The 26,742-nt window shown below is 47.0% G+C and overlaps 1 protein-coding gene across 4 annotated transcripts in view; it reads left to right on the top strand.

Moving 5' to 3' along the window:
• The window catches only part of SAFB2 (scaffold attachment factor B2), a 37,945-nt gene extending 11,423 nt beyond the window's left edge, over positions 1–26,522 (top strand). The window contains exons 10-21 of one of the 4 annotated variants that reach the window (XM_037824109.1): positions 9,879–10,028; positions 10,118–10,230; positions 13,459–13,589; positions 15,096–15,187; positions 17,463–17,599; positions 19,200–19,460; positions 20,531–20,671; positions 21,816–21,858; positions 22,702–22,832; positions 25,490–25,605; positions 25,756–25,822; positions 26,117–26,522. In XM_037824109.1, coding sequence (XP_037680037.1) covers positions 9,879–10,028; positions 10,118–10,230; positions 13,459–13,589; positions 15,096–15,187; positions 17,463–17,599; positions 19,200–19,460; positions 20,531–20,671; positions 21,816–21,858; positions 22,702–22,832; positions 25,490–25,605; positions 25,756–25,822; positions 26,117–26,267 — 1,533 coding nt within the window. In that variant the 3' untranslated portion in view covers positions 26,268–26,522. Of the gene's footprint in view, positions 1–9,878; positions 10,029–10,117; positions 10,231–13,458; positions 13,590–15,095; positions 15,188–17,462; positions 17,600–18,444; positions 19,170–19,199; positions 19,461–20,530; positions 20,672–21,815; positions 21,859–22,701; positions 22,833–23,122; positions 23,358–25,489; positions 25,606–25,755; positions 25,823–26,116 lie in introns of those variants that run through there. The other 3 variants (XR_005214959.1, XM_037824111.1, XM_037824112.1) reach the window with 3 other exon arrangements.
• Positions 26,523–26,742: the final 220 nt, after the last annotated feature.

The raw sequence follows: 26,742 nt of genomic DNA, 5'->3' as shown, positions 1-26,742 counted from the left end.
TTCAGTGGCTAATTTTATTGGTTCTCATTTATGTTTAAAACAAAAATCTAAAGAGAAAAAAGAAGCACCGAGTTTTGTAGAGAGTGTCTTGTTTCCTGGTTCAGAGTGGGTAATGAGCACAGCAGATGGCTCATCAATCAATAGAAAGAATTCTGCTCAGAAAATTTATTTGTAAAAATAGCAAAGACCTAAATGTTCTCGTGGTTTTCTGACTTGTCTTAAAAGAAAACTGAGATCATTTCATTTATACAAAACTGTAAAAAAAAAAAAAAAAAAACTAGCAGTAATAGTAAGCAAATAGCCAGCTTTTATGTTTTCTAGCATTCTAAGTATATAGTTTGATAACCAGAATGGGATAGTGGTTTAAAAACAGATCACTAACACACTGCTCACCTAGGGAAGGAGAAAAACAGCAATTTAGAAGCTTTCCAAGGAACTTGAAGAACATTCTAGAATGATTCCACTGTCCTGGACTTAGATAATGAAACCGACTTACTCTAAGCCTCTGGGCCTGCCCCTGTGGTCTGGGTGGCTTGCGGGGAGGGAGTGACCCCCCAAGAAAGAAGTGGGCTGGGTGCCGTTCTGCCTCAGGCGGATGGTAGGGCATCTGGGCAGAGGCCTCGGAGGCTGACACAGCCTCATCCTGGCTGGTGGAGCCATCGGTTGTCCAGGTCTGTGTCACTCATTCGGGTGTTAGGTAATACTGTAGTGACTTAGGCAGGACCCAGGAAAGCCATCATTATATTGAATTATTCCTAGCAGAAAATGTCTTTCCGACAGGCTTAGGAACCCATTATTGCCATAAGCTGTTCATTCATTCAGTTATATATTGAGTTCCTCTTTGATTCAGGCACTGGTAATGAAACAGCAGCGAGCAGATACATGGTCACTATCATCAGAGATCCCATGGTCTAGGGGGCGGGAAACGACATTTAAGAAATAAGTACAACCTTTTGGGTATGACAAATACGTTAAGGAGAATTACAGCATGCCGTGAGTGGATGCTAGGGAGACCTCTAATTTAGATTTAGGAGGGGAGTTCAGCACATGTCGCCAAGGAGGCAATATTTAAGCTGAGGCCCAAGTGGTTTAGAGTTGGCTGTGCCAGCGGAGCTCTGGGTAGAAGCCGCAGGACGAAGAAAGGCCCTGAGGCAGGACGAGGCTTGGCACTTTAGATGAATTAATCAAAGACCATGGTGCCCAGCTCCAGGGCAGACGGCCCATCAGGGGACAGCAACAGGTGAGCTTATTATAGCTGCTCATTTGGAATTTTATCTGTCATCAGAAGGGATGGCCTTGCAAGGTTCGATGGGAAAGTGAAATGACCCCATAATGGGTTCAGCGCTCTGATCTTGAGGAGAAAAATGCGAAGCTCCATCTCTATCACGAGCCTTGACATCTCATCCCTCTCCGCAGAATCTTCTGGCACCTCTGGCCCTGGGCAGCGGGGGGCTCTCCCCTGCTGGCCGAGCAGTGCCACCTCCATCCTTGTGGTCAGAACACTCAGGTGCCCAGGGTCTAGCACGGGCCCCTCCTGCTTCTCTCGCAGATGGACACCCAGGTCCAGAGGGAGGAGGTGAGATGCTGTGAGCAAGCTGACCCAGTGCCTCAGGGATAGGGCTGAGGCCAGGACCCAGGACGCCTGAGCCGCATGGACTCTCTCCATGTCTCTCAGTTGCCGGCCTCGCCACCGGCTTCTTTGAATGCCCGAAGGACACGTTCACACTTCTGCCAGGATTGCTGTGGTTATGTTTAACTCTACCATTTTGCACTTTATTTTCATTTCTCCCATTTGGTCCTTGTTCCCTTTATCTCTTTGTCTGCCTTTTTTGGGATTGAATACTTTATATGATATTTATCTCCTTCATTGGTTTTATTGGCGCTAACCTGTTTTGTTTTTGTTTTGTTTTTAAGTGGTTGTGGTGGGGACTTGAGTGTACATTTTTAATTTATCATAGTCTGTCTCCAAATGATATTAACCAGTTTCTGTCCGTTGAGAATCTCCCAGCCGTAGACTTCCACCCCCACCTCTACCCCACCTTGGATTATCATTGTCATATAGTTTACTTCCGTGTATGTTATAAACCACACAATACAATTATTATTTTCTTTTGCTTTAAACGGTTATCTTTTAAAGAGATATGCAAATAAGACAAAAAAAGGTCAAGATTTTCCCACCCATTTACCATTTCTGGTGCTTTCAGTCCTTTCTCTAGAGCCAGGTTTCCATTTGGTGCTGTTGGCCTTCCTCCTGAAGGACTTCCTTAAACATATCTCGCAGTGCAGGGTTGTTGGTGATGAATCCTTAAAGCGTTTGTGTATCTAAAAAAATGGTCTTTTTTTAAAAAAATTTTTTTAGTTTTTGTTGAGATTGTTCACATACTATCCAGCTATCCAACGATCCAAAGTGTACAATCAGTTGCCCATGGTACCATCATACAGCTGTGCATCCATCAACACAATTAATTTTTTTTTCAATTTTTAGGACATTTTCATTACTCCAGAAAAGAAATAAAGACAAAAAAAGGAAACTCCAATCCTCCCATACCGCTACCCCCTCCATTATTGATTCATACTTTTGGTATAAGTATGTTTGTTACTGTTGATGAAAGAATGTTAAAATACTACTACTAACTGTAGTATATAGTTTGCAATAGGTATATATTTTTTTCCTATATGCCCCTCTATTACTAACTTTTAGTTATAGTAGCATACATTTGTTCTAGTTCATAAGAGGGATTTCTAATATTTATACAGTTAATTTTGGACATTGCCCACCACAAGATTCACCGTTTTATACATTCCCGTCTTTTATCCTCCAGCTTTATTTCTGATGACATACATGACTCTGAGCTTACCCTTTCCACCACCACCACACATCATTCAGCTCTGTTAGTTATTCTCACAACGTGCTACCATTATCTCTGTCCATTTCCAAATGTTTAAGTTCACCTAGTTGAACATTCTGCTTGTAATAAGCAACCGCTCCCCATTCTTTAGCCTTGTTCTATATCTTGGTAACTTATATTTCATGTCTGTGAGTTTGCATATTATAATTAGTTCATGTCAGTGAGACCCTGCAATATTAGTCCTTATGTGTCTGTCGTATTTCACTCAGTATAGTGCCCTCGAGGCTTCTTCATCAACGCATTTTTTTAAGACAGTTTTGTTCCCACACCGTACGTTCCATCCTAAGTAAACAATCATTGGTTCTCTGTATAGTCACATGTTTATGTATTCAGCACCATCACCACTATCAGTGTATCTTTCTTCCAGAAAGGAGGAAGAGTCAAAGGAGGTAGAGACAAAAGGAAAAGATAGAAGAAAGAGAGAGGAAAAAAAACATGACAGCTAGAAAGCAACAAAAGGAAAGATAGCATTAAACTAAAGTAGAGTAAAGAGTCAGACAACATCACCAATGCCAGGAGCCCCATACCCTTCCCGAATGCCCTCCCCCCCGTATGCATTTAGCTTTGGTATATTGCCCTTGTTATATTAAAGGGAGCATAATACAATGTTTCTGTTAATTATAGTCTGTAGTTTGCATTGATATTTTCCCCCAATCCCACCCTATTTTTAACACCTTGCAATGTTGACATTCATTTGTTCTACCTCATATAAAAACACATTTGTACCTTTTTTTGCAATGGTTGAGCACCCTAGGTTTCACTGAGTTATACAGTCCTAGTCTTTATCTTTCATCTTTTGTTCTGGTGTCTCACCTGGTCCCAACCTTCCTCTTTGAACCATACTCACAGTCATCTTTGTTCAGTGTACTTACATTGCTGTACTACTATCTCCCAAAATTGTTTTCTAAACCTCTCACTCCTGTCTTTTTCTTACTGTCCACAGTGCTTTCTTTAGTGTTTTCTGTAGAGCAGGTATCTTGTTCACAAACCCTGTCATTGTCTGTTTGTCAGAGAATATTTTAAGCTCTCCATCATATTTGAAGGACAGTTTTGCTGGATATAGGATTCTTGGTTGTGGTTTTTCTCTTTCAGTATCTTAAATATATCACCCCACTTCCTTCTTGCCTCCATGGTTTCTGTTGAGAAATCTGCACATAGTCTTATCAAGCTTCCTTTGTATGTGATGGATCGCTTTTCTCTTGCTTTCAGGATTCTCTCTTTGTCTTTGACGTTTGATAATCTCATTAATAAGTGTCTTGCCATAGGCCTATTCAGATTTATTCTGTTTGGGGTACACTGCGCTTCTTGGATCCGTAATTTTATGTCTTTCGTAAGAGATGGGAAATTTTTGTTGATTATTTTCTCTATTTTTGCTTCTATTCCTTTTCTCTTCTCTTCTTCTGGAACACCAATGACACATACATTCCTGCATTTCATTTTGTCCTTAAGTTCCTGGAGACATTGCTCATATTTTTCCATTCTTTTCTCTATCTGTTCTTTTGTGTGTAGGCTTTCAGGTGCCTTGTTCTCCAGTTCCTGAGTGTTTTCTTCTGCCTCTTGAGATCTGCTGTGGTATGTTTCCCTTGCCTCTTTCATCTCTTGTGTTGTGCCTTTCATTTCCATAGATTCGGCCAGTTTTTTTGAACTTTCGATTTTTTTCTTATGTACGCCCAGTGTTTTCTTTATATGCTTCATCTCTTTTGCCATATCTTCCCTAAACTTTTTGAATTGATTTAGCATTAGTTGTTTAAATTCTTATATCTTAGTTGAAGTGTAAATTTGTTCCTTTGGCTGGGCCATAACTTCGTTTTTCTTAGTGTATGTTGTGGTTTTCTGTTGTCTAGGCATCTGGTTTCCTTGGTTACCCCAGTCAAGTATTCCCAGACCAGAACAGGCTCAGATCTCACAAGGGGGCAATATTCAGTATCATGTCTCCCTGAGGGTGTGTCTTAGAAGATTGGTACATCCTGTGAGGCCTCAAGTCACTGTGCTTTTCTGGCCAGCAGGTGGCGCCTGTCAGCCTGTAGCTCCAGACTGGTGTAGGAAGGTGTAGCCTGTGGCTGTTTTCCCCTGGGCTCTGAGGTCTGATTCTGAATGGAAGGCAGGTGGTAGAGCTTGGCACCACCTTGTACCTCTTAGGGAAAATACATCCGCTAGGGCAAGGTCATTTACATTTGTATAGACTCTTTGCCTGTGCTGTCTCCACCCTTGTCTGGTTAGAGTGCTCGGAACTGAAAACGGCTGAGGCTTTCGCCACTGAGCTGAAAAAGGGACAGAAAGCCCCCTTTAGGGCCAGTCTGTGGCCACCCTCTGGCTCTCCAAGGTCATTTGTCACCAAAAGCCTTTGCTTGTTGGGGATTTGTTTCTTGTATTGAGCAGTCCACGTTTGTTATTTAAAACCCCAGTTGGAGCTCAGCTGAGCTATATTCATTTGTTTGAAGAGTGCTACTCTCTGGCACCAGGAGGCTTTGCAGTTTGGGCCATAGGGGGAGGGGGCTCCCAGCTTAGAGCCACAGTTTTTACTTACAGATTTTATGCTACAATCTCAGGCATTCCTCCCAGTTCACGTTGATGTATGATGTGTGGACAGTCACGTTTGTCCCCCCACAGTTATTCCAGATTATATGCTCATTGTTCCTGGTTGTTTGTCGTTCCAGGGGGACAAAATAGCTTTCACTCCTCTCTATGCCGCCACCTTCTTCGGTCTTCTTTTGTCTTCATTTTGAAAGCTCTTTTTCACAGGGTCTAGAGTTGTAGGTTGACTTTTCTTCTTTGAGGCCACAGTCTTCTGCTGGCATCGTTTCCAACAGGTCTGCTGCCATCGCACGTCTTTTCCATGGTACATAATGTGTCTGTTTTCATCTGGCTGTTTTTAAGATTCTATCTTCGGCACTGGTTTTCAGCGATTTGCTTATGATGTGTGTTTTAGTTTCCCAGCTGCTAAAACAAATACCAGACAGTGGGTTGACTTCATAACAGGAATGTGTTGTTCACAGTTGCAGTGCTTAGAAGGCGTGCTTCCTCCCAGGATTGGTATCTCCTGTCTGGCCAGAAATCTTTGGGGCTCCTTGGCTTTTCTGTCACATGGCAATGCACATGACAGGGTCTTCTTTCTCTTTCGGGTTCCTTTGACTTCCAGCTTCTCACTACTCTCTTTCGCCTTCTCTGTAAGGCCTCTGGTAATAGGATTAAGTAACCCACCCTGATTCAGTTGCACACACTAACTAAAGATAGCATCCTCAGAAGGCCCTGTTTTACAATGGGGTCATACCCACAGGAATGGGTTAAGATTAAGAGCATGTTTTTCTGGGGTACACAGCTCCAAACCACCACAGTGTGCTTTGGTGCCATTTGCTTCATGTTTCTTGTGCTTGGGTCTGTTGAGTTTCTTGGATCTCTAGGTCTTTGTTTTTCATTAAATTTAGAAGAAGATTGATTAGTATCTCTTCAGATCCCCCCCATCCCCTGGCACTTGGAGATTCTGAGTTGTCCCACAACCAACTGATAGTTTGTTTTGGGATTCTGAGCCTGTGCCCCTCCCCCCATCTTTTTCTCTTACGTTTTAAAAAAATTAATTTTTAAAATTAAAAAAATTTTTTATAAATGAATATTTTACAAAAATATATACAACATAAAAGTTATTTTAATGATATTAAGTGGACCATTCTTTGACATTAAGTATATTGCGTAGCTTTCACCACTGTATTTCCACATTATTTTCATCATCCCAAACAAAAACTCACACTCATTTAGAAAGAACTCTCCATTCCCCTCACCTGCCATCCCTAGTAACTCCTGCTCTGTTTTCTATCTCTATGAATTTTCTTAGTCTAAGTATTTCATGGAAGAGAAATCAGACAATATTCATTTGTCTCTTTGTGCCTGACTTGTTTCACTCAACATGATGTCTTCAAGGTTCGTCCAGGTTGTAGCACGTAGCAGGGCGATGGACCACGTTTTGTTTCTCCCTTCCTCTGTCAGTGGCCCCTGGGCTTGCCTCCGCCTTTTGGCTCCGGTGCATCATGCTGTGGTGAACACTGTTGTACAGAAACCTGCTTGAGAACCTGCTTTCAGTTCCGAGGGGCCTATAGCTAGGAGTGTAGTTGCCAGGTCACTTGGTAATTCTGTGTTCTGAGGAACCACCAAACTGTTTTCCACAACGGCTGCACCAGTTTACATTCCCGCCACAATGTCTGAGGGCTCCTGTTTCTTCACGTCCTTGTCAGCACTTGTTACTGTCGTTTTTAAAATAATAGCCATCCTTGTGGGTGTGAATTGGTATCTCATTGTAGTTGTAATTTGCGTTTCTCAAACGACTAATATGTTCAGCTTCTTTTATATACTTATTGGCCATTTTAATACCTTCTTTGGAGAAATTGCTACTCAAGTCCTTGGCCCTTTTTTATTTTTTATTTTTTGGAATACCTAGGATCTCTTATTTTATTTTATTTTATTTTTAAATTCAGTTTTATTGAGATATATTCACATACCATACAGTCGTCCATGGTGTACAGTCAGCTGTTCACAGTACCATCCTACAGCTGTGCATTCGTCACCCCAATCTATTTTTGAACATTTTCTTTACACCAGAAAGAATCAGAATAAGAATAAAAAATAAAAATAAAGAACACCACCCAAATCACCCCCCCATCCCACCCTATTTTTCATTTGGGTTTTGTCCCCATTTTTCTACTACTCCATTCATATACTGGATAAAGGGAGTGCAATCCACAAGGTTTTCACAATCACGCTGTCACCATTATAAGCTACATTGTTTTACAGTCATCTTCAAGAGTCAAGGCTACTGGGTTGGAGTTGGTAGTTTCAGGTATTTACTTCTAGCTAGTCCAATATATTAAAACCTAAAAAATCTTATCTATATAGTGAGTAAGAATGTCCACCAGAGTGATCTCTCAACTGTATTTGAAATCTCTCAGCCACTGAAGCTTTATTTCATTTCATTTCACATCCCTCTTTTGGTCAAGAAGATGTTCTCAATCCCACAATGCTGCATCCAGATTCATCCCTGGGAGTCATATCCTGCATTCCTTGGCCCATTTTTTAATTGGGTTGTCTTTTTATTGTTGAGTGGTAGCAGTTCTTTATATTCTCTAGATATTAGACCCTTGTCAGATATGTGGTTTCCCAAATATTTTCTCCCATTCTGTAGGTTGTCCTTTCCAAACTTTTTTGATAATGTCCTGTGATGCACAGAAGTTTTTAATTTTGCCTATTTTTTGTTTTGTTGCTTGTGCTCCTATGTTTTCTTTAAGAGTTTCATGGTGTTAGCTCTTACCCACTTTAAATTAATTTTTGTATATGATGAGATGTAGAGGTCAACATCCATTCTTCCACTTGTGGATTTCCACTTGTCCTGGTACCACTGAATGGCTTGGCTCCCTTGTCAGAAATCAGCGGGCCGTAGATACATGGTTTATCACTGGACTCTCAGTTCTGTTCCATTTGTCCACATCTATCCTTACGCCAGTACCACTCTGGCGTAAGACTAAAAATCAGGAAATGTGGGTCCCTCGACTTGGTAATTCTTTTCTTTGATTCATTTTTTGTAGTTTCTATTATATGAAATACAATAGAATCTTATCTTCTGCAGTGTCTGCTGACAATCCTATCTTATTTTTCATCTCTAGAAGTTTACGTTTGGTCTTTAAAACATCTTCCGTGTGTTTATTTAATATGCGCAACATTCCTCTACCTTCTTGAACATATGTACTATGGCTAAATAAGTTTTAATATCCTCTTTTCCTGATTTTATCATCTATGTAGTTTTTGGGTCTGTCTCTGGTGATCCCGTTTATTTTTGTCATATGTCATATTTTCCTGTTTCTTTGCATGCCTGGTACTTTTGATTGGATGCCAGATATTGTGAATTTTACCTTGTTTTGGGTGCTGGTTATTCTTGTATTCCTATAAACGTTCTTCACCTTTTTTTCTGGTACACAGTTTAGTTACTTGGCAAAGTTTGAGCCTTCTGAGGGTTGCTTTTATGCTTTCTTAGACTAGAGTAGCCTTTAGTTTGGGGCTAAGTTTGTCCCCCCTCCTGAGGAAAAACCCTTCTGAGTATTCTGCCTGATGCCTCATGAATTACAGGCTTTTCCACCCTGACTGTTGGGACGTGAACCACTTGGGGCCCTGAGTGACCCCTCTGCTCCTTTCAGGGTTTCTTTCCGCGGCCTGACCCCTCTGCTCCTTTCAGGGTTTCTTTCCCCGGCCTCTGGAGGTTTTCTCATCCGTGTGTGCTGGTCAGGGCTCAGCTGAAGACTTGAGCCGGGACCCTCTGCAGACCTTTGCAGTCCTCCTCTCTGGGACTCAGTTCCGTGACTTGTGGCTGCCTTGCTCTCCCCTGCTCCAACATCCAGCTCCCTTGGTCCCACCCCGTACCCCATGGCCTGGGAAGTCCAGGCAGTAAGCTGGGACAGTTGCTGCGTCTCTCCTCTCTCAGGCTTCCCTGTCCTATGTCCAGAGACCATTTTTTGCCTCCAGTTCCTCAGCTGCTTCGGGCAGGAGGGTAAATGTTCTGTCTTGGCCGGAGGCGGACGTCTCCTCCTGGGGGAGCATAGTCGGCAGTAACCTGTGTGGGTCTGAGCACATTTCCAGGGACGCCTCCCCTCAGCCGTCCCTGGGAACAGCAGAAGGAGGGAAAATGGACAGAATGGGAAGAACTTCCGATTCATCAGGTTGTGATTAGTGTGTCTCACAGTTCAACGTGTGTTTTAACTTGGCCACTTTGAGTTTTTCTCACTGTAAGGGATGCTCACTCTTTGAAAGGAATTGTATTGCAATAGGTTAAGATTAATTCGAACCAATTTAATAACTAATTACTAAGAGCTAATAGTTTCTGGGGTGGTAAAAAATAGTATGTGGAAATGAGTTGGGTTGTTGGTTAGCTGTTAGTACTCTTACTAAGTTGTTGGTTGCTTGTTAGAGGAAATAAGAATGCCCTTCTTGCAGGTTGTTGGAGCCAAAGTGGTAACTAACGCCCGCAGCCCTGGGGCTCGATGCTATGGGTTTGTTACCATGTCTACGGCTGATGAGGCCACAAAGTGTATTAACCACCTCCACAGAACCGAGCTGCATGGGAGAATGATCTCCGTCGAAAAGGTGAGGCAGTGGTTTTCCACCGTAACCCTCAAGGTAACCGAGCCCAGAAGCCTGGTGCATCGGTCATTTCTACCCATATTCTGTTCTAGGCCAAGAACGAGCCCGCTGGGAGAAAGCTCTCTGACAGAAAGGAGTGCGACGTGAAAAAGGAGAAATCATCTAGTGTTGACAGACATCATTCTGTGGAGATCAAAATTGAAAAGTAAAGTGATTTCAAAAAACCTTTCTCTTGGGATAACTGGGAGGAGGGCAGATGGCAGCCACCACATGGGCACCTACAAAACAGGTGTCAGTGTCCTCCTATACATACGTGGCTTCACCAGCTTCTCGTTTTAAATTTCAGGTGACTTTCGCGTTCCGCAGTCACTGTAGTGTTCAGCTTTCTGTTTAAAGAGGGTTATAGCAAAGCGACCTGTATCTTTATAAAATGGATTCAGATGATTTTTAAGCATTTATGGCCTGACAACTTAGTAGCCATTTGAAAAAAAACATACATAATGTCAAAGAATACTATTATTTGGTCCTTCACCTCTTGGGCCCTGCATAGCTTCTCAGAGCTTGGAAGGAAGAATCATTTCCTGATCTACATTCATTTTATGTGGTTTTTTTATATGATAGCAACTGCCAAAAACCCAGCTTTGCAAAGATAGAAACAGCCTCAAGCTAGTAGTGTTTGCGGTGTCTGACAGGTGTCGAGCATTGCTGCGTTTCCCTCGAACACTTGAAATATCCCAGGGCACCCCATGAGTATGCTGAGCACCCTGAAGTGCCTTGACACAGCAGTTTGGGAACCACAGGTCCGAGATTATTTTCATCGAGGAAGCGATTTAGATCTTTAATCAAAATGGATTTATTTTGAAATAAGGACAGATCTCTCAAAGCAGGCATTGCTTGTTTATATCTTCAGCAAAATGGTAGTCTTCATCTTTTTGAGAAGGTGTATTTTGGTGATGCCTGATACATCTGTGTTCTCAGAAAGCTGAGTTTCTGCATTAAGTTTATATTGTCCACCCTGTTTATTTCTGCCTCTAGGTCGTTTCACACTCTCGAAATTAAACCTTTTGCAGAGAGTCTGCCAGTCTCAACAATGATTCCATTCTGCTGTGGGGTTTTATATAAGAAAATCTGTAGCTGAGAAAACACCTCCAGGGACATCATCAGGACCATAAGTTGAACTTGGTTTTGAAAGATGTAACTGCCACTTTACATCTGGGTCAAATTGCAATTTGTAGGCTTGTGAATAATGGGCATCAGATCAGCCCTCATGTACTTGGGGGTGAGACCCCGTAATTTTATCAGCAGCTTTTCCGAAGAGATGCATCCTGTCTGCATTGCAGAGTGTCTGTGCTGACAAAGTCTTAGGGGACACTTGAGGGGGGCTGGTACTGTTTGAGTCTTGGGAGGTTCATTTTATTCATTTGTTTTCTGATTACAAAAGTGAGACATGTTTGTGGAAAAACAGAGGTGGCAATAACTAGCTAACATTTATCAGGTGGTGCCGTGGTGAGCATTTGAAGCACGGGTTCCACTTTGTCCTTGGAGCAGTGCTGTGACGTGTGTTCTCTGAGAGGAAGGGGAACCAGGTTCCAAGAGGGGCAGTAACTAGCCCAAGGGCGCCCAGCCCAGCTAGGAAGTGGCCAGGCTGGGACTTAAGCCCCCAGGGTGTTGCCAGTGATTTGCTGGAAATGTTTGAGACAACTGCCTTCAAGTGGTTTTTATTGAGAGTTTTTTAATTGGTTTTTACCTTGTCTCTTCTTCAAATAAACACTCCATTCCCTTCCCTTTCATGTTCAGTATTTCTAGATTTAATAGTCAGCCTCAGTGGAGTAGAGAAGCTTTCCAAAGAGGGGGCTTGTCTCTGGTTGTTTTGGATGAAAGACTTTTTCCCTACGTGTATATTTGCTCTTTAAAATGACTTTCTAACCTAGTTGGTGTTGGTGGCATGTTCCTTTAAGTCTAGGAGGTGCCACGTGAGATACAAAACAAGTAGGAATGGCCCCTTCCGTCAGGGCACTTTATATGTCTACCCAAAAACCTAGCCATGGGATAGTTGAAGGAGCACATCCGAGGTGAATCATGGTCGCTCTGTTTGTAGTCACTTAGTACCTAGAAGGCATCCCTGCATCGGAAGGGAAGTGGGTAAACCGACAAGGACTCTTAGACAGCCGTTGAAAGGATCTAGAGTCGTGCATAACCACACAAACTAATCTCTAAAACATACCAGGTAAAAAACAAGGTGGAGAACAGTATGCAAAGTATGATCCCACTTACGTCAATCTCAAGATTAGACCAGATTGTGCTACACTGTGGATAGCCATAGTTAGGTGAACTTGGTTATAAAGTCTCACGAGAGGTGGAGCTGAACCACTCATGGTCAAGTTGGGGAAGTGGAAGGGCGGTTGCCACTGGGATGCGGTCGGGGAAGTAGAGGAGACGAGTGGATCTTTAACTTCAGCTCTATCTAGAATATCTTTATTTTACTTTTTAAAAAGGGAAACTAATATGTTAGCAGAAACATTTACAGTTGTTAGTTCTGCTACACACCAGTAAATATTATGCTGTGTATTTGAAGTTTTTCCCAAAATGAATATTTAAAAAAAAAAAACACCCACCGCCACAGCTCCATGCTCTGGAAGTTTAGGAGCAGAAAGAATGTGACGCGGGACACTGGGAGAGGTTTCCTGGCAGGGCTGGACTACGAAGTGCTTGCTGGAGGGCCCCACAGGGCCTGCCTTTCCTTTCCTGGGAGCTGGCACATGGTCGGCGTTTAATAAGTGTGGAATTTAATTGCCTGAGACAAACAGCATTAGGGAATATGGGAGACAAGTTTGAATGGCTAAGATGATTTATTTCAGCGTTTAAAATGAAGCTGCCTTCCCTTGAAATGTTACTAACAGTTGCCGTTTTTGCTGGCCCACATCATGCCATATTACCCCTGAAAACTGCAGAAATTGCAGATGTATGTTGGTGTTAACGGTAGAAGACCTTCTGCTTTAGGTGTGGGAACCTCACATACTGTACCTCCATTCTCTATTATACTGTATTTCCTTTGGAAAAAGTGGGGGTTTTTTCCCCCTACAAAACTTAAAAAGTAAAACTCAGTACTTACGTGATGAAAATATTTAGAATTTTTTAAAGTTTGCGTATAGTTGGAATATTTCCCGTATACCCCCATGTACATCTCATGTACCAGTGCCTCTAGCAGTTTGGAAAAATATGCCCACGTGCCTCTGGTTTCATTATGCATCTCTCTAGATTTAGCAGATAACTTCAGAGGAAATGGGGATTGTATCTGAAGAGGTACATTGTTATGACCAGTGATGTGTTTTGTCTGGAAGCCTGGGCATGTGCTAGTGAGGCTCTGTGAACTGCATCTGTTTCAGAATTTCAGGAATTTGATTTTAATAACCCTGTTTTTTTTTTTTAATAGAACTGTCATTAAGAAGGAAGAGAAGATTGAGAAAAAGGAGGAAAAAAGGCCTGAAGACATTAAACAGGAAGAAAAAGACCAAGAGGAGCTGAAGCCAGGACCTGCAGATTGGTCTAGAGTCACCAAATCAGGTGACTGGCGTTGTCTTACTGGTGTTAAAAAAAGGGAGAAAGCCTGTTGAAGGCTGGGTTCTGTGGTGTTCCATCGATGAAGCAAGCACAGCAAGCTTTTGGGTGACTTTGCTCAGTTTCGTTATCCGTAGAAGTTAGCAAAGAAACAGGCTCAGGTGATGAAGCGGATTAAGGGATTTTCTCTGTAGCCTCAGAAAGCTGGAAATCCTCTTGACAGGTTAGGTGTGATTGATGTTTACTGGTGACTCAGTGGCCTGGGTTCTTGCTTTTCCTGAGTCTTTGGCAGAACATATTGTGAGATTTGCAAGAGAGAGTCGTCCTTGTTTCTTTTCTTTCTTTTTTTTTTTATGTTTTAACTATTTATCGAAAAATAAAAAATGACAAAAAACATTTCAAACAAAAACAAAGCAGAGGATTAAGGAAAACAAATAGCCTAAAATAATGACTTTGCTTCCAACATGTTCCTACCATACCCCAAGAAAATTAATAAACCCCACTTCCTTGTTTCTTGTAACTAATTTGATGCAGGCCTGCAGGTGTATAGTCAAGTTTCAGTATTTATCTTAAAGGCAGACAGGAAAAAATGGAGAGGGACCAAAAGCCCCAGAACAGCTACACCAGTTAAGGTGGGTGTCGCTGGAACATTCCACTTCTTAATCATCATTTTTAAAAAGTCTGTTTTGCTCTGTACGTTAAAATTTGCATGAGACTCCATGAGAATGTTTTGTGGCAAAAAATCAACCAGTACCTCCAAAAAAAAACAAAAACAAAAAGTCAACCATCTGGAGCATTGAAATTTGTTACACGCATTACAAGTTAGATTTTAAGCGTTTGGGGTAATTTACCAGCAATCTCAAGAGGAACGCATTTCTAAAATGTTCCTCAAGTACTGTAAATCTCCCTCAAAAAGTAATTGTTCTGGTGGTTTGAGCCTGGTTACCGTGTCTTGGAGAGAGCGAGCTGGTGTAAGCCTTTATTGCTGTAGATGAATGGAGGAAAGCCCACACATCTGGTGAGCCACTCCTCACCCTTCAGCTGTGCAGCCCATCCTGGCAGCATCTGATAAAGAGCACACAGGCGGGCTCTGCAGAGCGTTGCAGAATGTGTGGGAGGCGCAAGAAGATAAATCAGTTATGCTGGAGCTGCTAGAATTTAGTGTGAGGGATGGAGGAATTCTGCAGGAAGGATGTGCTTGCGGTGCATGGTGCAAAATACTTTTTATCTCTGGATTTAATCGGTAAGATGTGACTATACTGCAGCTACTTCACTCTAGATTAGCCAAGACCTATCAAGGGATACCAGCTGCGCAGTGCTCCAGGTGACCACATCCGAGTGCTCCTTGTAGCATGATGAGCAGAAGGGTGGGGAGTGGAGGCCCCAGGGGCTCGGGTCAGTCACATGACTAGCCTGTGAGTCCATAGCCTGCCATGGCGCTCCACATGCTGCTCGCTGTCAGGAAGTTGGGCCGTCAGCATATCTGATAGGCGGCTGTGTTTTTTCCTGAAGGAAGCCGAGGAATGGAACGGACAGTCGTAATGGATAAATCGAAAGGAGAGCCTGTCATTAGTGTGAAAACCACAAGCAGGTCAAAAGAGAGAGTAAGTATTCTGCCCTCTCAAGGCCTTCCTGGCTGTTCAGTGACAGTTTGGGTTGGCATTATGGAAACTCCTGTTTTGCCTTTGAAACTCTTTGAAGTACTGAGTACTCAGGAGGCGTATTGCTTGATTGTTCAGATCATATATACACACACAAAATGAAGTTCTAAAACGTCTTTCAAAACAACACTTACCCCTATTTGGTTTCTTTAAATGGGCCGCCCTTTGACCGATTCTTTGTGAAGTTACCCCATCGTTTGGAAGAGACCTGATTGGTAAAATACTGCTCACCACGAGATAGAATGGGCAAGATCCAGGCTTTGCAACTGGAAGGCAGGGTCTACTCTTTGGTTACTCGAACAGCAGCTTACTAGTTTTTCTTTAGTTAGTTCTTTAGTCTGCTATTGTATTAACCAAAAAGAAAACGGGACCCTGCCTTGAAACCGAATGTCTTTTCATTATCAGATAATGAGCTCCTTTTCTTGAGTTACTCACACAGCTGGACTTGATAGTGGCATGTTGTTTTGCTCTTTCCCCTCTAAAAAACAAAGTGTAAGCAAACTGTAAAGCAGCTGTTCCTATTGCCCTTTTTCATGTGGGCTGCATGAAAATCACAAAATACAGGGACTTCTAGAAAAGAAAACAAAAAAGACTTATAATCTTACCACCCAAATAATCCATGTTAAAAAAAACAGTAACAACGCATGCATGAACAGAAACTACAAGTGGTGCAGGGAGGTACCTCAAAGTCTAGCAGAAGCCCCCTGCCACCTCCAGGGACCTCCCCCACCTCCCTTTGGGGTGCTCTCCCTGAGGCAGCCTGAAAGCCCCAGGCAGCAGGGTCCCCCGAAACCTGCCATCATGCAGCTTTTTGGGTCAAATATGTCTTGGAGTCCTTGGCATACTGAGACACACAGTTTTGCCTTTCTCCTTTTTTAAAGTCACTTTTCATTTTGAAATAATTATCGAGTCCTGGGAGGTTGCAAAGACAGTGCCGAAAGCTCCTGAGTGTCCCTCGCCCTGTTTCTCCCAGTGGTTACATCTTCTCTTGACCCCGGCACAGTATCAAGACCAGGACATTGCCGTCGCTCTAAGGTGTGCACGTGGCCCTGTGGCATGTTAGCACTTCTGTAGGTTTGTGTAACCAGCACCGCAGTCAAGATACAGAACTGCTCCGTCCCCACCAAGCTCTCCACCGCCCCATCCCCCACCCCTGGGACCCCCCAGAAACCACGAACTGTCTTCTTCCCGTGTTTCTGTATAATCTTGCATTGCGAGAATGTTGTGTAAATAGAATCAAACAGTATGTGACCTTTAGAGGAGGATGTTTTTCCTCAGCATTATTCCCTTGAAACCCATCCAGGTGGTTGGGTGTGTCTGTCTTCCTTCTAATGCTGGCACTATGTGGTTTCTGGGTGCACCCTGTTGGTGGACATGGCTGTTTCCACCGTCCCCAGTGAAAACTGCCATGGCAAACGTTTGTTGACATATCTCTTGGCAAACTCTTTGTTTATTTGGTAGAAGCTTATCGGTGGGGTTGCTAAGTCAAAAAATACATTTACATTATTTTTGAGAGGGGTCCTCAAGTTGCTTTTCAGAAAGATGGCAAGGGTACTTCTGTTTACGGTGGGGAGGGTGTCGCTAAGCTGGGCCGTGGATTCAGGAGTCCAGTGCCCGTCTCGTCACCGCCGTGCTGCCCTCCGTACCATCTCGCTCCCTCGCTGCTGTGTGTGAGGGCGTGTTCCCTCCTCACTCCCACTGCGGTGGGTGTGAACAGACTTCCGATTCTTGCCCCTCTCATAGGTGAGGCGAGTCATTGGCGTGCTTTGGGTGGTGTTCCTTGCCTTGTAATGTGATTGTCCTCTTTGTGTGGACATGGGTATTTTGTAAAATGCCCAGTCAGTTTTTCTGTCGGGCTTCTGTATTTTATTGATTGTGAATCATCCCACCCCTTGTCCCGTGTGAGCTAATCAGGATAATTAGCTGAGGAGCTTTTTTTTTTTTTTTTTTTTTTTTAATCTTCATTTTATTGAGATATATTCACATACCACGCAGTCATACAAAGCTTTTTTTAAAATGTCACTTTCCATTTAAGCAGTGTGACTCAGTATAACTCAGACTTGGGGTGAAGCAGACTATACCTGGATCTCCTGTTTGGAGACCAGAGCCATCCATATAAACCAGGTGGGACAAAAGAATCGTGTATGTGTATTTAGTTTTCTTTGTGTATGTTTGGTAATCATTTCTCTGACGTTAATTAACCAATTTGCGTGAACAGAGCTCCAAGAGTCAGGACCGCAAATCAGAGAGCAAAGAGAAGAGAGACATCTTGTCGTTTGACAAAATCAAAGAGCAGAGGGAACGGGAGCGCCAGAGGCAGCGGGAACGGGAAATCCGGGAAACGGAGAGGCGGCGGTGAGTGGGGACCAAGCAAGGCTGGTGGGTGGTTGTTTCCTCTGGAGATGGTCACCCTTTTCCCCTAAATGCACAGGGGAGGGTCTTCTGTGTGGCCTGGGAGCCAGTCTGGTATTTAACCTGAGACCGAAGGAAAGGCTGCACCCTCATTCGTGAGCAGGCTGGCAGGCGGCCAGTAACGGATGGCGTCCAGCGCATCAGAGCCCGTTTTTGCCACGCAGCACTTCCTCTGGCTGAAGTGGGACCTGGGCCTGCGTAGAAAGCTCACCTAAGTGTGGCTCTGATGGACTGGTCCCTGATGTGGTAACACCACACAGAAGCCTTCTATGTAAATAAGATCAAAAATCGTTTTACCCTGGTAAAGCCCCATGACGATTTTGTTAGGTACATCATTGGTAGAGTAGTATCTTCACTTTTGAAAAAACTCTGCATCAAGAAGCACTTTGAGGCCGCAGCGGTCCCCCAGAGACACTTTGCCGCTCACACCCTTTATTAAGGCTGTCGTCTGTTGACACCTGGTTTTGAAATAAGTTTGTCATTTCCACTTTCCATTCTGCCGTTCCACGTTGGGACTTGCACAGTTCCCCGTGGCTGCCGTGTTTTCCTCACAGGTAGCTCAATGAAACAAAAGCTTTACATCATAGCGTTTGGGAAACTTTTCTTGAGCTAAAATGGATCACATGGAAAGTTTTCCAATTATATTACAGTTGCATTTCTTTCTGTGACCTCAGCCATTCTCCATATTTAGCTTCTCTTCCTCTTTAAAAAAATGAAAGCATGCCAGGAAGCTTTTTGATCCCATTCCTAGGTCTTTTGCTTCCAACTTGCTCATCCGTGGTTTTTAGAGCCTTTCCAGGAACCAAGAGTGGGGTGAGAAGGGCCGAGAGTGACGTCTCCCTGAGCCCTGCAGCAGGACGTCCAAGTCGGCCCAACCCCTGGTGTGTACTGCCAGACCAGAAGGGGTTCTGCCCCTGTGCTCGCGCCCAGCCTCCCCCAGCTCCTTTGCAAACTGCAGTCCTTAAGAAAAATACAGCCAGTTTTGAGGGCAGGTGCAAAAAAGACAGGCTTATTACAACAAAGGGTAACTTAATCCTCAACCCAGTGGGCGACCGTGCACATCACCCCTCAGGGACAGCTGCTCTGGCCGTCCCTCGAGGCTTTGCTTGTGTGTACATTACCCTTCACGGTGGTGACTGTCCGTCCCCCGGGGGACTGTGCTCCATGTTACTCCTCCTTGCTGCCCCTCTTAATTTCTTGTGGCTTTGTTTTGGCACCTTAAAGCCATGTCATCCAGCTCTTGACCAGGGCTGCCATGTGCCTCCTCACGCTCACCCCTGGGCTCACCTTTTTTGGAAAAGGGAAGGTTAGGCATTTGGGGGCTCCCGGATGATCCACGCAGCTGGGGGCAGTGAGGGCTGGTGGGCACCGGCCTCCCTGTAGCGGTGGCCTCCCTGTAGTAGTGGCGAGCAGCAGGAGTCTGGGGTCCGAGCCAGTGAGCCTCAGTGACCTGGAATCCCCAAGCTTCTGATGAGAGTGGTGCCTGGACTTCCAAGTGCCATCCTGTGGGGAAGTTCAGGGTGGCCTCTCTCTTCTTCGCCAGAGAGCGCGAGCAGCGGGAGAGGGAGCGGCGCATCGAGGCCTTCCACAGGAAGAAGGAGAAGGCCCGGCTGCGGCGTGAGCGGCTGCAGCTGGAGGGCCACCGGGAGCGGCTGGAGCGTGAGCGGATGCGCGTGGAGCGCGAGCGCAGGAAAGAGCAGGAGCGCATCCACCGCGAGCGGGAGGAGCTGCGGCGCCAGCAGGAGCAGCTGCGCTACGAGCAGGAGCGGCGGCCGGCCCTCCGCAGGCCCTACGACGACGGGCGGTGAGGACACCCCCCACGCGGGCATCCCCGAGGACCCAGCAAGACAGCAGGGGCTGGTCACAGCCTCGCTCCTCACCACCTGATCGGGACAGAGGCCTGCCACCAGGCCGAGGGTGGTGTTGATCCCTGTTTGAATAAGTGGTTCTGTTCCCGTTCACTTTTACACAGATGGTTGGGAGAGTTACTGTGGAATCTGGCACCATCTCTTTAGAACCAATCATTACCACCACCTGAGTTTTATGCATTTTCACTTCACGGTCCGGTGGCCGCGCAACTTTTTTCCCACTTGAGTTAGTCTTTAGAGACCCTGGATGGTTGGCGCTTGCCGGAGGGTTTGTCTGTACCGCTTTTGGTCTTAGGGTGTCCTAGGATTTGCACGGTGGTTCCCGATGGAGCCCAGTAAATGTGTGTTGGCCTCAGCAGTCCCCGTCCTGGGTCCCTTTAGAGGGGGAGACTGAGGAGGCAGTGTTGAAAAGAAAATTGCCTTCTGACTTAGAAAGTAGGTTTATTGGTCTCTAGCTTCTCTGAGCTGCTTAACTGATGCTCACCCATCACCCCACGCCCCGTGAGTCTAGTTTTCTGGTGGAAATCGGGAAGGAGATAATGGGATGCCGTCCTGAGCTGTATGTAGTTCATTATCCCCGATCTAATTCGCTTTGCTTTTGGGAAAGAAAAAAAAAAAAACTCTGAGATTTAGGTTACCATAGAAGACAAGGACGGTAAAAATGTGGCAACTCAAAAACCATTCCAGAAGCAGCACATATTTCATTTCACGTGTGCTTGAGCTCACGCGGGTATTGAGGGATTAACAGCTTGTGCTACAGTTAGCTCACAGCAGTCCTTTCCTTGGGGTTGTCAGATGAGAATTACAGTGTGCCTCTTGGCAGTTTGGGGGATTTTAATTTATCAAATCAAAGTGCTGATGATTGAATGTTGAGAGATTAGCCCTACAGGACATTCTCAGTGATCCTGGGTCTGGAGAGAGAACTCTCTTCCCCACCTCCACCCCCTTTTCCATGTTCTCTTTCATAAATGAAATCTGCATTCTTTTTCAAATGAAACACCAACAGCCGCGATGGCACCTATTGGCCAGAAGGAAAGCGTGCGGCAATGGGGGACAGGTACCGCCCCGACTTCCCCCGGCCCGATCACTGCTTCCACGACTTTGATCACCGCGACCGGAGCCAGTACCAGGACCACATGGGCGACAGGTCAGCGGCCCCTCCTCAGAGCCCCTCCCAGGCCCTGTCAGCTCATCACCCCCTCAGCCCGCCACAGAAAGGGCAGACAGAGCACCGCCTGTTTTTCCAAAATCTGATTACGTTAGGAAGTCCATAGGAGTGTCTTTGGTCCATGGTGCAGGGGATTTAGAAAACGCCAATGTTGGAATTGGCGGACACTCACGAGTCCTAGACTTCTCAGGCAGGAAGATCTCTCAGAGCACCGTGCTCTGTGCCTGGGAGGAGAGACGGAGACACGGGCCCCAGTCTCTGTGGTCTGCCCAGGAGTACGAGGCGGGGGGGTCGGGGAGCAGGCCCCGAGCCTGTGCATTCCGCCTGCTGGGCCTGCCTTTTACCCCTGCTGAGCTGTCTGTGTTTGTGCACTCAGCTCACAGCTCATTGGGGCTGTCATCTCTGCAGCTGTGCCCTCCTTGCCCATCCTTTCTGTGACCACTAGCCCCTCTGGAATCTTATTCCAGTCTGGGTAGGGCTTTGAAGTGGATATGGCCCGGGCTCCTGGTCACTGCGGGTGAGGAGGTGGCTTTATGGGGCTGCGACATTTCCAGCAGGCATTAAAAAGGCAGCCCTCCGTTTTCCATTTTAAAGAACTCTATTCCGGGGTTTCTGGTTGTGCCACCCGGGGCTGCATGCTCTTGTGCCATTTCACCTTCTGGGGTAGGAAGGACGCAGGAAGATGGGACGAGGAGTAACTCATGCTCATTGCTGGAGCTGGCTTCCGAGTCGGCATGCGTCGAGGGTGTGCAGCACTCCCGAGGTGTGGAGCCTCTGGGGCTTCTGTGGGTCCCTGTTAGCCTGGCTCTTGTCAGGCCACAGACACTTCGTATCTGACTTCCTCGTCTGGGTCTCTCTTTCTCAGACCTCCTTGGGGGGTTTTAGTTCAGGAAGCTCTTTCTGTTCACCTCCTTAGGATCCATTTTCATTCCCTCCTCCAGGGAAAAGCTTTTAGCTTTGTGCTAGTTTTTATATTTTTTTGTTTGTTTTTCAGGCCAGTAAATAATAGTTCTCAAAAGGCAAAATAGAAAAAGAATCCTGGTTGTGAGACTCCAGTGTGGCCTGTAAACATAGGGTGTAATAGCATTGGCTGCTGCTGGAATGAGATATTTTCTTTTTGCAGGAGGGAAGGTTCCAGATCAGTGATGGGAGAGCGGGACGGGCAGGTAAGACCCAGGCCCCCGCCACAGTGGGGCTGCTCTGTCTCAGCCTGGGGCTGGTCCTGTGTGCCCAAGTCAGAATCAAAAACCAAACTCCATGGCTCTGGGGTGTGAGATGTCAGTGCTGACAACAGCTAGAAGTGCAAATATTTGATTGTTTTCTGGTGATTGCTTCTGTGTCATTTAAACATGTAGGGATTGTTCTCACTTAATCATCTGGTAGAAACTGCAAGAATTTATTGCTTGTCTGCACACTTAAAGCGCCCTCGAGTGTAGGCACTGTGGGGTGCCCCAGAATGCCCCCAAGTGTAGCTTCACAGCAGTTAGGACGTTGTTCAGCCCACCGTTTGGGGGTTTCCTGTGTTCCATGCACCGTGCTGGGCAGTGGGGACATGAGGACCACCGGGTGAGCCACAGAAAGAGAAACCTGGCCGAGGGTGATGACGGGAGGGCTCCATGAGAACGCTGGGGGGTGGGCGTTGAACAGCTGCTGCTTAAATATCGGTGTGTCTTTGAGGAGGTTTTCTTTTCATCTCTGTTTACTTTCTGAGTTCAGAATTGGTTGCCGGGGCACCAAGTTATTTGCATTTACAGCCTTTGCTTCTGCTGTCAGATAATGAGAGGGACCAGGTAGCCTCTGTGGAGGAGGCGGGCTCCTGGGTCACTGTCGGGAGGGGAGCAGAGCACCTGGGGGGCCCGTTCAGGAGGTGGCCGAGGCTCCGCCACCCCGCTCACATCGAGCTCCGTGTGGGCCCGCTGCAGCAGGGTCTGTGGGGCAATAGGCTCCCGGAAGGGGCCGGTCCAGGGAGGATGTGGTTAGAGGTGCTGTGTCCCCTTCGTGCCTTCTAGCACTACTCAGATGAGCGCCACGGCCATGGCGGATCCCCAGAGCACCACGGTCGGGACTCCCACGACAGCTGGGGAGGCTACGGCTCTGACAAGAGGATGAGTGAAGGCCGGACGCTGCCTCCTGCTCCCAGGTGCCCCATCGGGACAGCGGGGACAGGGCTGGGGGTGGCCCCTTCACCAAGAACCCCCTTGAAAGTAAACCGAGCAGTGTGTGCATCACTGTGTGTCCCCAAGGCAGGGCCTTAGGATGGGCTTCTCGGGTCCCACCATTGGAAACTCTGTCTCACAAACGTCACGTTTCCCAGAAGTAGGATCTTGAGGAGGGTCAGGGGCAAGACCCAGGTCACCTGGAACCCAGCCCCATCCCCCTGGCTGAGCAAGAGGCCCAGGGTCACCCCCAGGCTCTCATGTCTGTGGACAGGGCGCTCCCTACCTGCTGAGGGGCACCCCTGGCCCTGAAGACGTTTTTCTTCCTGGTGAACTGAAGCCTTTTTGTGCCTTTCCTTCATCGATGGTATAGAAGCTCTGGCTCCTTCCCCACCCTCCACAGCCCTCTCGAGGCACCTTAGGACCGGCACCACGTCCCCCTTGGGCCTTTCATTCCTTGATCCTCGGCTGGTCTGGCTCAGGACTTCACAGGCCTGGCCACACATCAGGTGGGAGCTGCGACCCGGGCGGGTGGCACAGGGTCAGCGGGTGGAATCCAGCTGCCAGGGTAAGCCCCCAGCCCCCAGGGTCCCAGCGTGCTGGCGGGCTTGGGGACCAAAAGGCCAGACCCCTGCCCAGGTATCAAGGCATGGTCCTCACCCTAACTCGGTGCATCTTGGCCCACAGTCTCGAGCTTCCCCAGCTTCTGGAGGTGACCCCGTCCCTGCTGGCTCAGGCCGCACCCACAGCCCCATCTGTGTGATCCCAGCCTTGTCAGGGAGGGGGCTTTGCTGGACCACGTGCCCCACCCTTGTGCACCCACCCACCCACCTTTGTGTCGGTGCCTGGAGGTGCCTGTGTGTGGGGTATTTTGTGAGCTCCGATTGTCCCTGCCAAGTTGTCTTTGGGGCCAACACACCTCCACTCTGCTACCTGAGCCGGCCGGTCCCATGGCAGGTGGCAGGGCTGTCTCCTGGTCGCCCCGCTTGCTGTCCTCGCCCTCTTCCCTCTGTGCATCTTCGTCCCGTCTTTGTCCCCGAGCGCGGCATCTGTGCCACGGGCCTGGTCTGGAGGAGGCTGGCTGCTCCCAGCCAGCTCAGAGCTGCTTCTATCCTGGCACCGGGCTGGGCACAGTGGGTCAGCTTTTGGCCCTCCCCTTCCACTCCCCCCATGCCGGAATGTACTTGAACCTTTGCTGGGGGCTCTCTTCTTTTACTCAGAGCTGTTCTGGAGGCTCCAGAGCACCAGAAGTTTCTACAGTATTAGTAGGGAATTATCAGGGTAGAGTGAAGACTGTAGTGCAGGCTAATAAGTCAGTGTGAGGTATTCTTTTCCAGGAGACTTACTTAACTTTTGGGCATTTAAATCCTTTAGTCCATTTTGCTTTAAATACCTGCAGGAAGTTTAACTAGGAGTTATTTTCAGGATGAAAGGCGGCAGTCAGCAAGGTCACTGAATCAGGGCTGAACTTGGGCAGTGGTGACCCAGTGACAGACATCACACGTGTGTGGATTCTGTTGTTTCCTGCAGTGTTACTGCATTCTCTCTTGCACTTGGTTGTTGGGTCTCTGACGGGGTCCTCATCCGAGCTCCTCTGTGGGCAGGGCCTCTGAGCCGGGCAGGGTGGCTGTCCGCTCCGCAGCCTCTCCGGTCTGCGCAGTGACCCCACACCCTCTGCTCATCCGAGTGGCTCTCCTGGACAGCCGTGACCTTGGAGCAATTGCGGGTGCCGATCTCCCAGAGTTTTTAACTAGAACCCCTTTTTAAAACAGGTTTATTCAGGTATAATCCACATGCCAGACAATCCATCTATTTGAAGTTTGCAGTTCAACAGTTCTTAGTATAGTCACAGGGTCGTGCAACCATCACCACAGTCAATTTTAGAACATTTTCATCACCCCAGAAGGAAACCGTGCACCTCTTAGCCATCATTCCCCAATCCCCTTAACTCCCCCTGTCCCTGGCAGCCACCGGCTACTTTCTGTCTCCAGGGATTAACCTATTCTGGACATTTCATAGACATGCAATCATACAGTATGGGGCTTTTTGCTTACATTTAGCATGTTGTCAAGGCTCAGGAATGTCATTGCATGAATCAGAACCGCACTCCTTTTTATGGCCAAATAACATTCCATTGTACGAATAGACCATATTCTGTTTCTCTCTTCATCCCTTGGTTGGTTTCTGCTTTTTGACTATTATAAACAACGATGCTGCTATGAATATTCATGTACAAATTTTTGTGGGGGCGTATGCATTCATTTCCTTTGGGTAGATACCCAGGAAACGCCAGACTGTTCTCCGCAGCGGCTGCACCATTTTACATTGCCACCAGCAGTGTACAAAGGTTCTAGTTTCTCCATGTCTTCCCACTTGTTACTGCCTGTGTCTCTCAATCTAGCCGTCCTAGTGGGCGTGAAGAGGTCCCTCGCTGCATTTCCACGACGGGTAATGATACTGAGCGTCTCTCCGTGTGCTTGTGGCCTGTTTGCTTGTCTGCAGTGGAGAAACACCTACTCCAAGGACTTGTCATGACAACCGTGCTGCCAGCTCTCGGGGGGGGGGGGGGGGGCCTGGAGTGTTAACCTGACCTTAGGGGCCCGTCCAGACAGCTGCGTATCTGCTTTGTGTTTCCACACAGGAGTGGACGTGACTGGGGAGAGCACAATCCCCGGCTGGAAGACAGCCAGGAGCACACCTGGCAGGGCAGCGGGGATGCAGGCGCGGCTGGCCGGGAGCAAAACGCCAGGTGGCAAGGTAGGGGCTGGCTCCCCGGCCCGGGTGGGCGGAGGGGCCTGGGCAGGGGTGGCTGCGAGTTCTGGGCCTGCCTAGTTCCAGAATTCAGAAAGGGCCACTCTCTAGAATTCCCCAGAAGGGAGTGTTTGCAGCTTCTCTCTTTTCTTCCAGGTGGCGAGAGAGGCTTGTCTGGCCCCGCAGGGCCAGCGCACCTGGCGACCCGGGGCGGGATGTCGGGGTAAGAAGTTTTGCCCGAGGATCAGATTGATTTGCTCCTGCTCCTCGTTTCTGCTCCCTTTTGCATGTCTGTTCAACTTGCTGGGTTGGATGTTCTGAAAACAAACCCAAAGCAGCTCTTTGCAGCTTATGCAAGTAGCACTCTTCAATTACCTGGAATGCAGTGTGCAGTTATGATTTTGCTCACCTGGAAAAAACCAAGCCCGCTCTAAAGGCTGCGGAGTCGTATACTGAACAGTGGTGCAGTGAAAACGTAAAGCACTTGGAGGGGAAACACATCTGAATTTGTTCCTAGGCGAGGCGGCTTTGCACAGGGGGGCCATTCCCAGGACCACGTGGCACCCGGTGGCGGACTGGAAGGCGGAGGACCGGCCGGCCAGGACCGTGGCAGCAGGGGCCCCCACCCCCACCCCCACCCATACCCTCACTTTCCCCGCCGCTACTGAACCCCACGCAGTCCGCGCCTGCAGGTAGGCAGAAGCACTGTTGAACCTGTTAGCCAGAGTTACCTTGAACTTGTGGAATCTTTTAAAAAGCAAAAACAAATTCTACCACCATATTGTAGCTCAATACAATGTGAACTCACCTTTTTTGTTTTTGTTTTGTTTTTTTGTAATAAATGTGTTCTCTGCCGTTTTTAAGACAAGGTTTCTGTTAATGAGGCATTCCATTTTCCATTAATAAAGTGTTTACGGTTCTCAGTCCCGCGTGCGCGTGCATGTGTCCCAGTGGTTGCGGACTGTTGCGCGGCCGTGCCAGCGCCACCAGGTGTCCGTGACATGGGTGTGACCTTGGGCTGGGCACTGCCCTGAGGGTCTACCCTGCGTCATCTTCCTGAAGCCTCATGGCCGCCCCATGGGCCCAGGTACCCCTCTGTCCATGTTACAGAGGAGGAGACAGAGCCTTGGGGAATGGAGCTCC

The sequence above is a fragment of the Choloepus didactylus genome (genome assembly GCF_015220235.1).
Source record: "Choloepus didactylus isolate mChoDid1 chromosome 25 unlocalized genomic scaffold, mChoDid1.pri SUPER_25_unloc1, whole genome shotgun sequence".
NCBI classification, from domain to species: domain Eukaryota; kingdom Metazoa; phylum Chordata; class Mammalia; order Pilosa; family Megalonychidae; genus Choloepus; species Choloepus didactylus.
The sequence above is the reverse complement of the archived record's forward strand: the minus strand, read 5'-3'. Positions and strand labels throughout refer to the sequence as shown.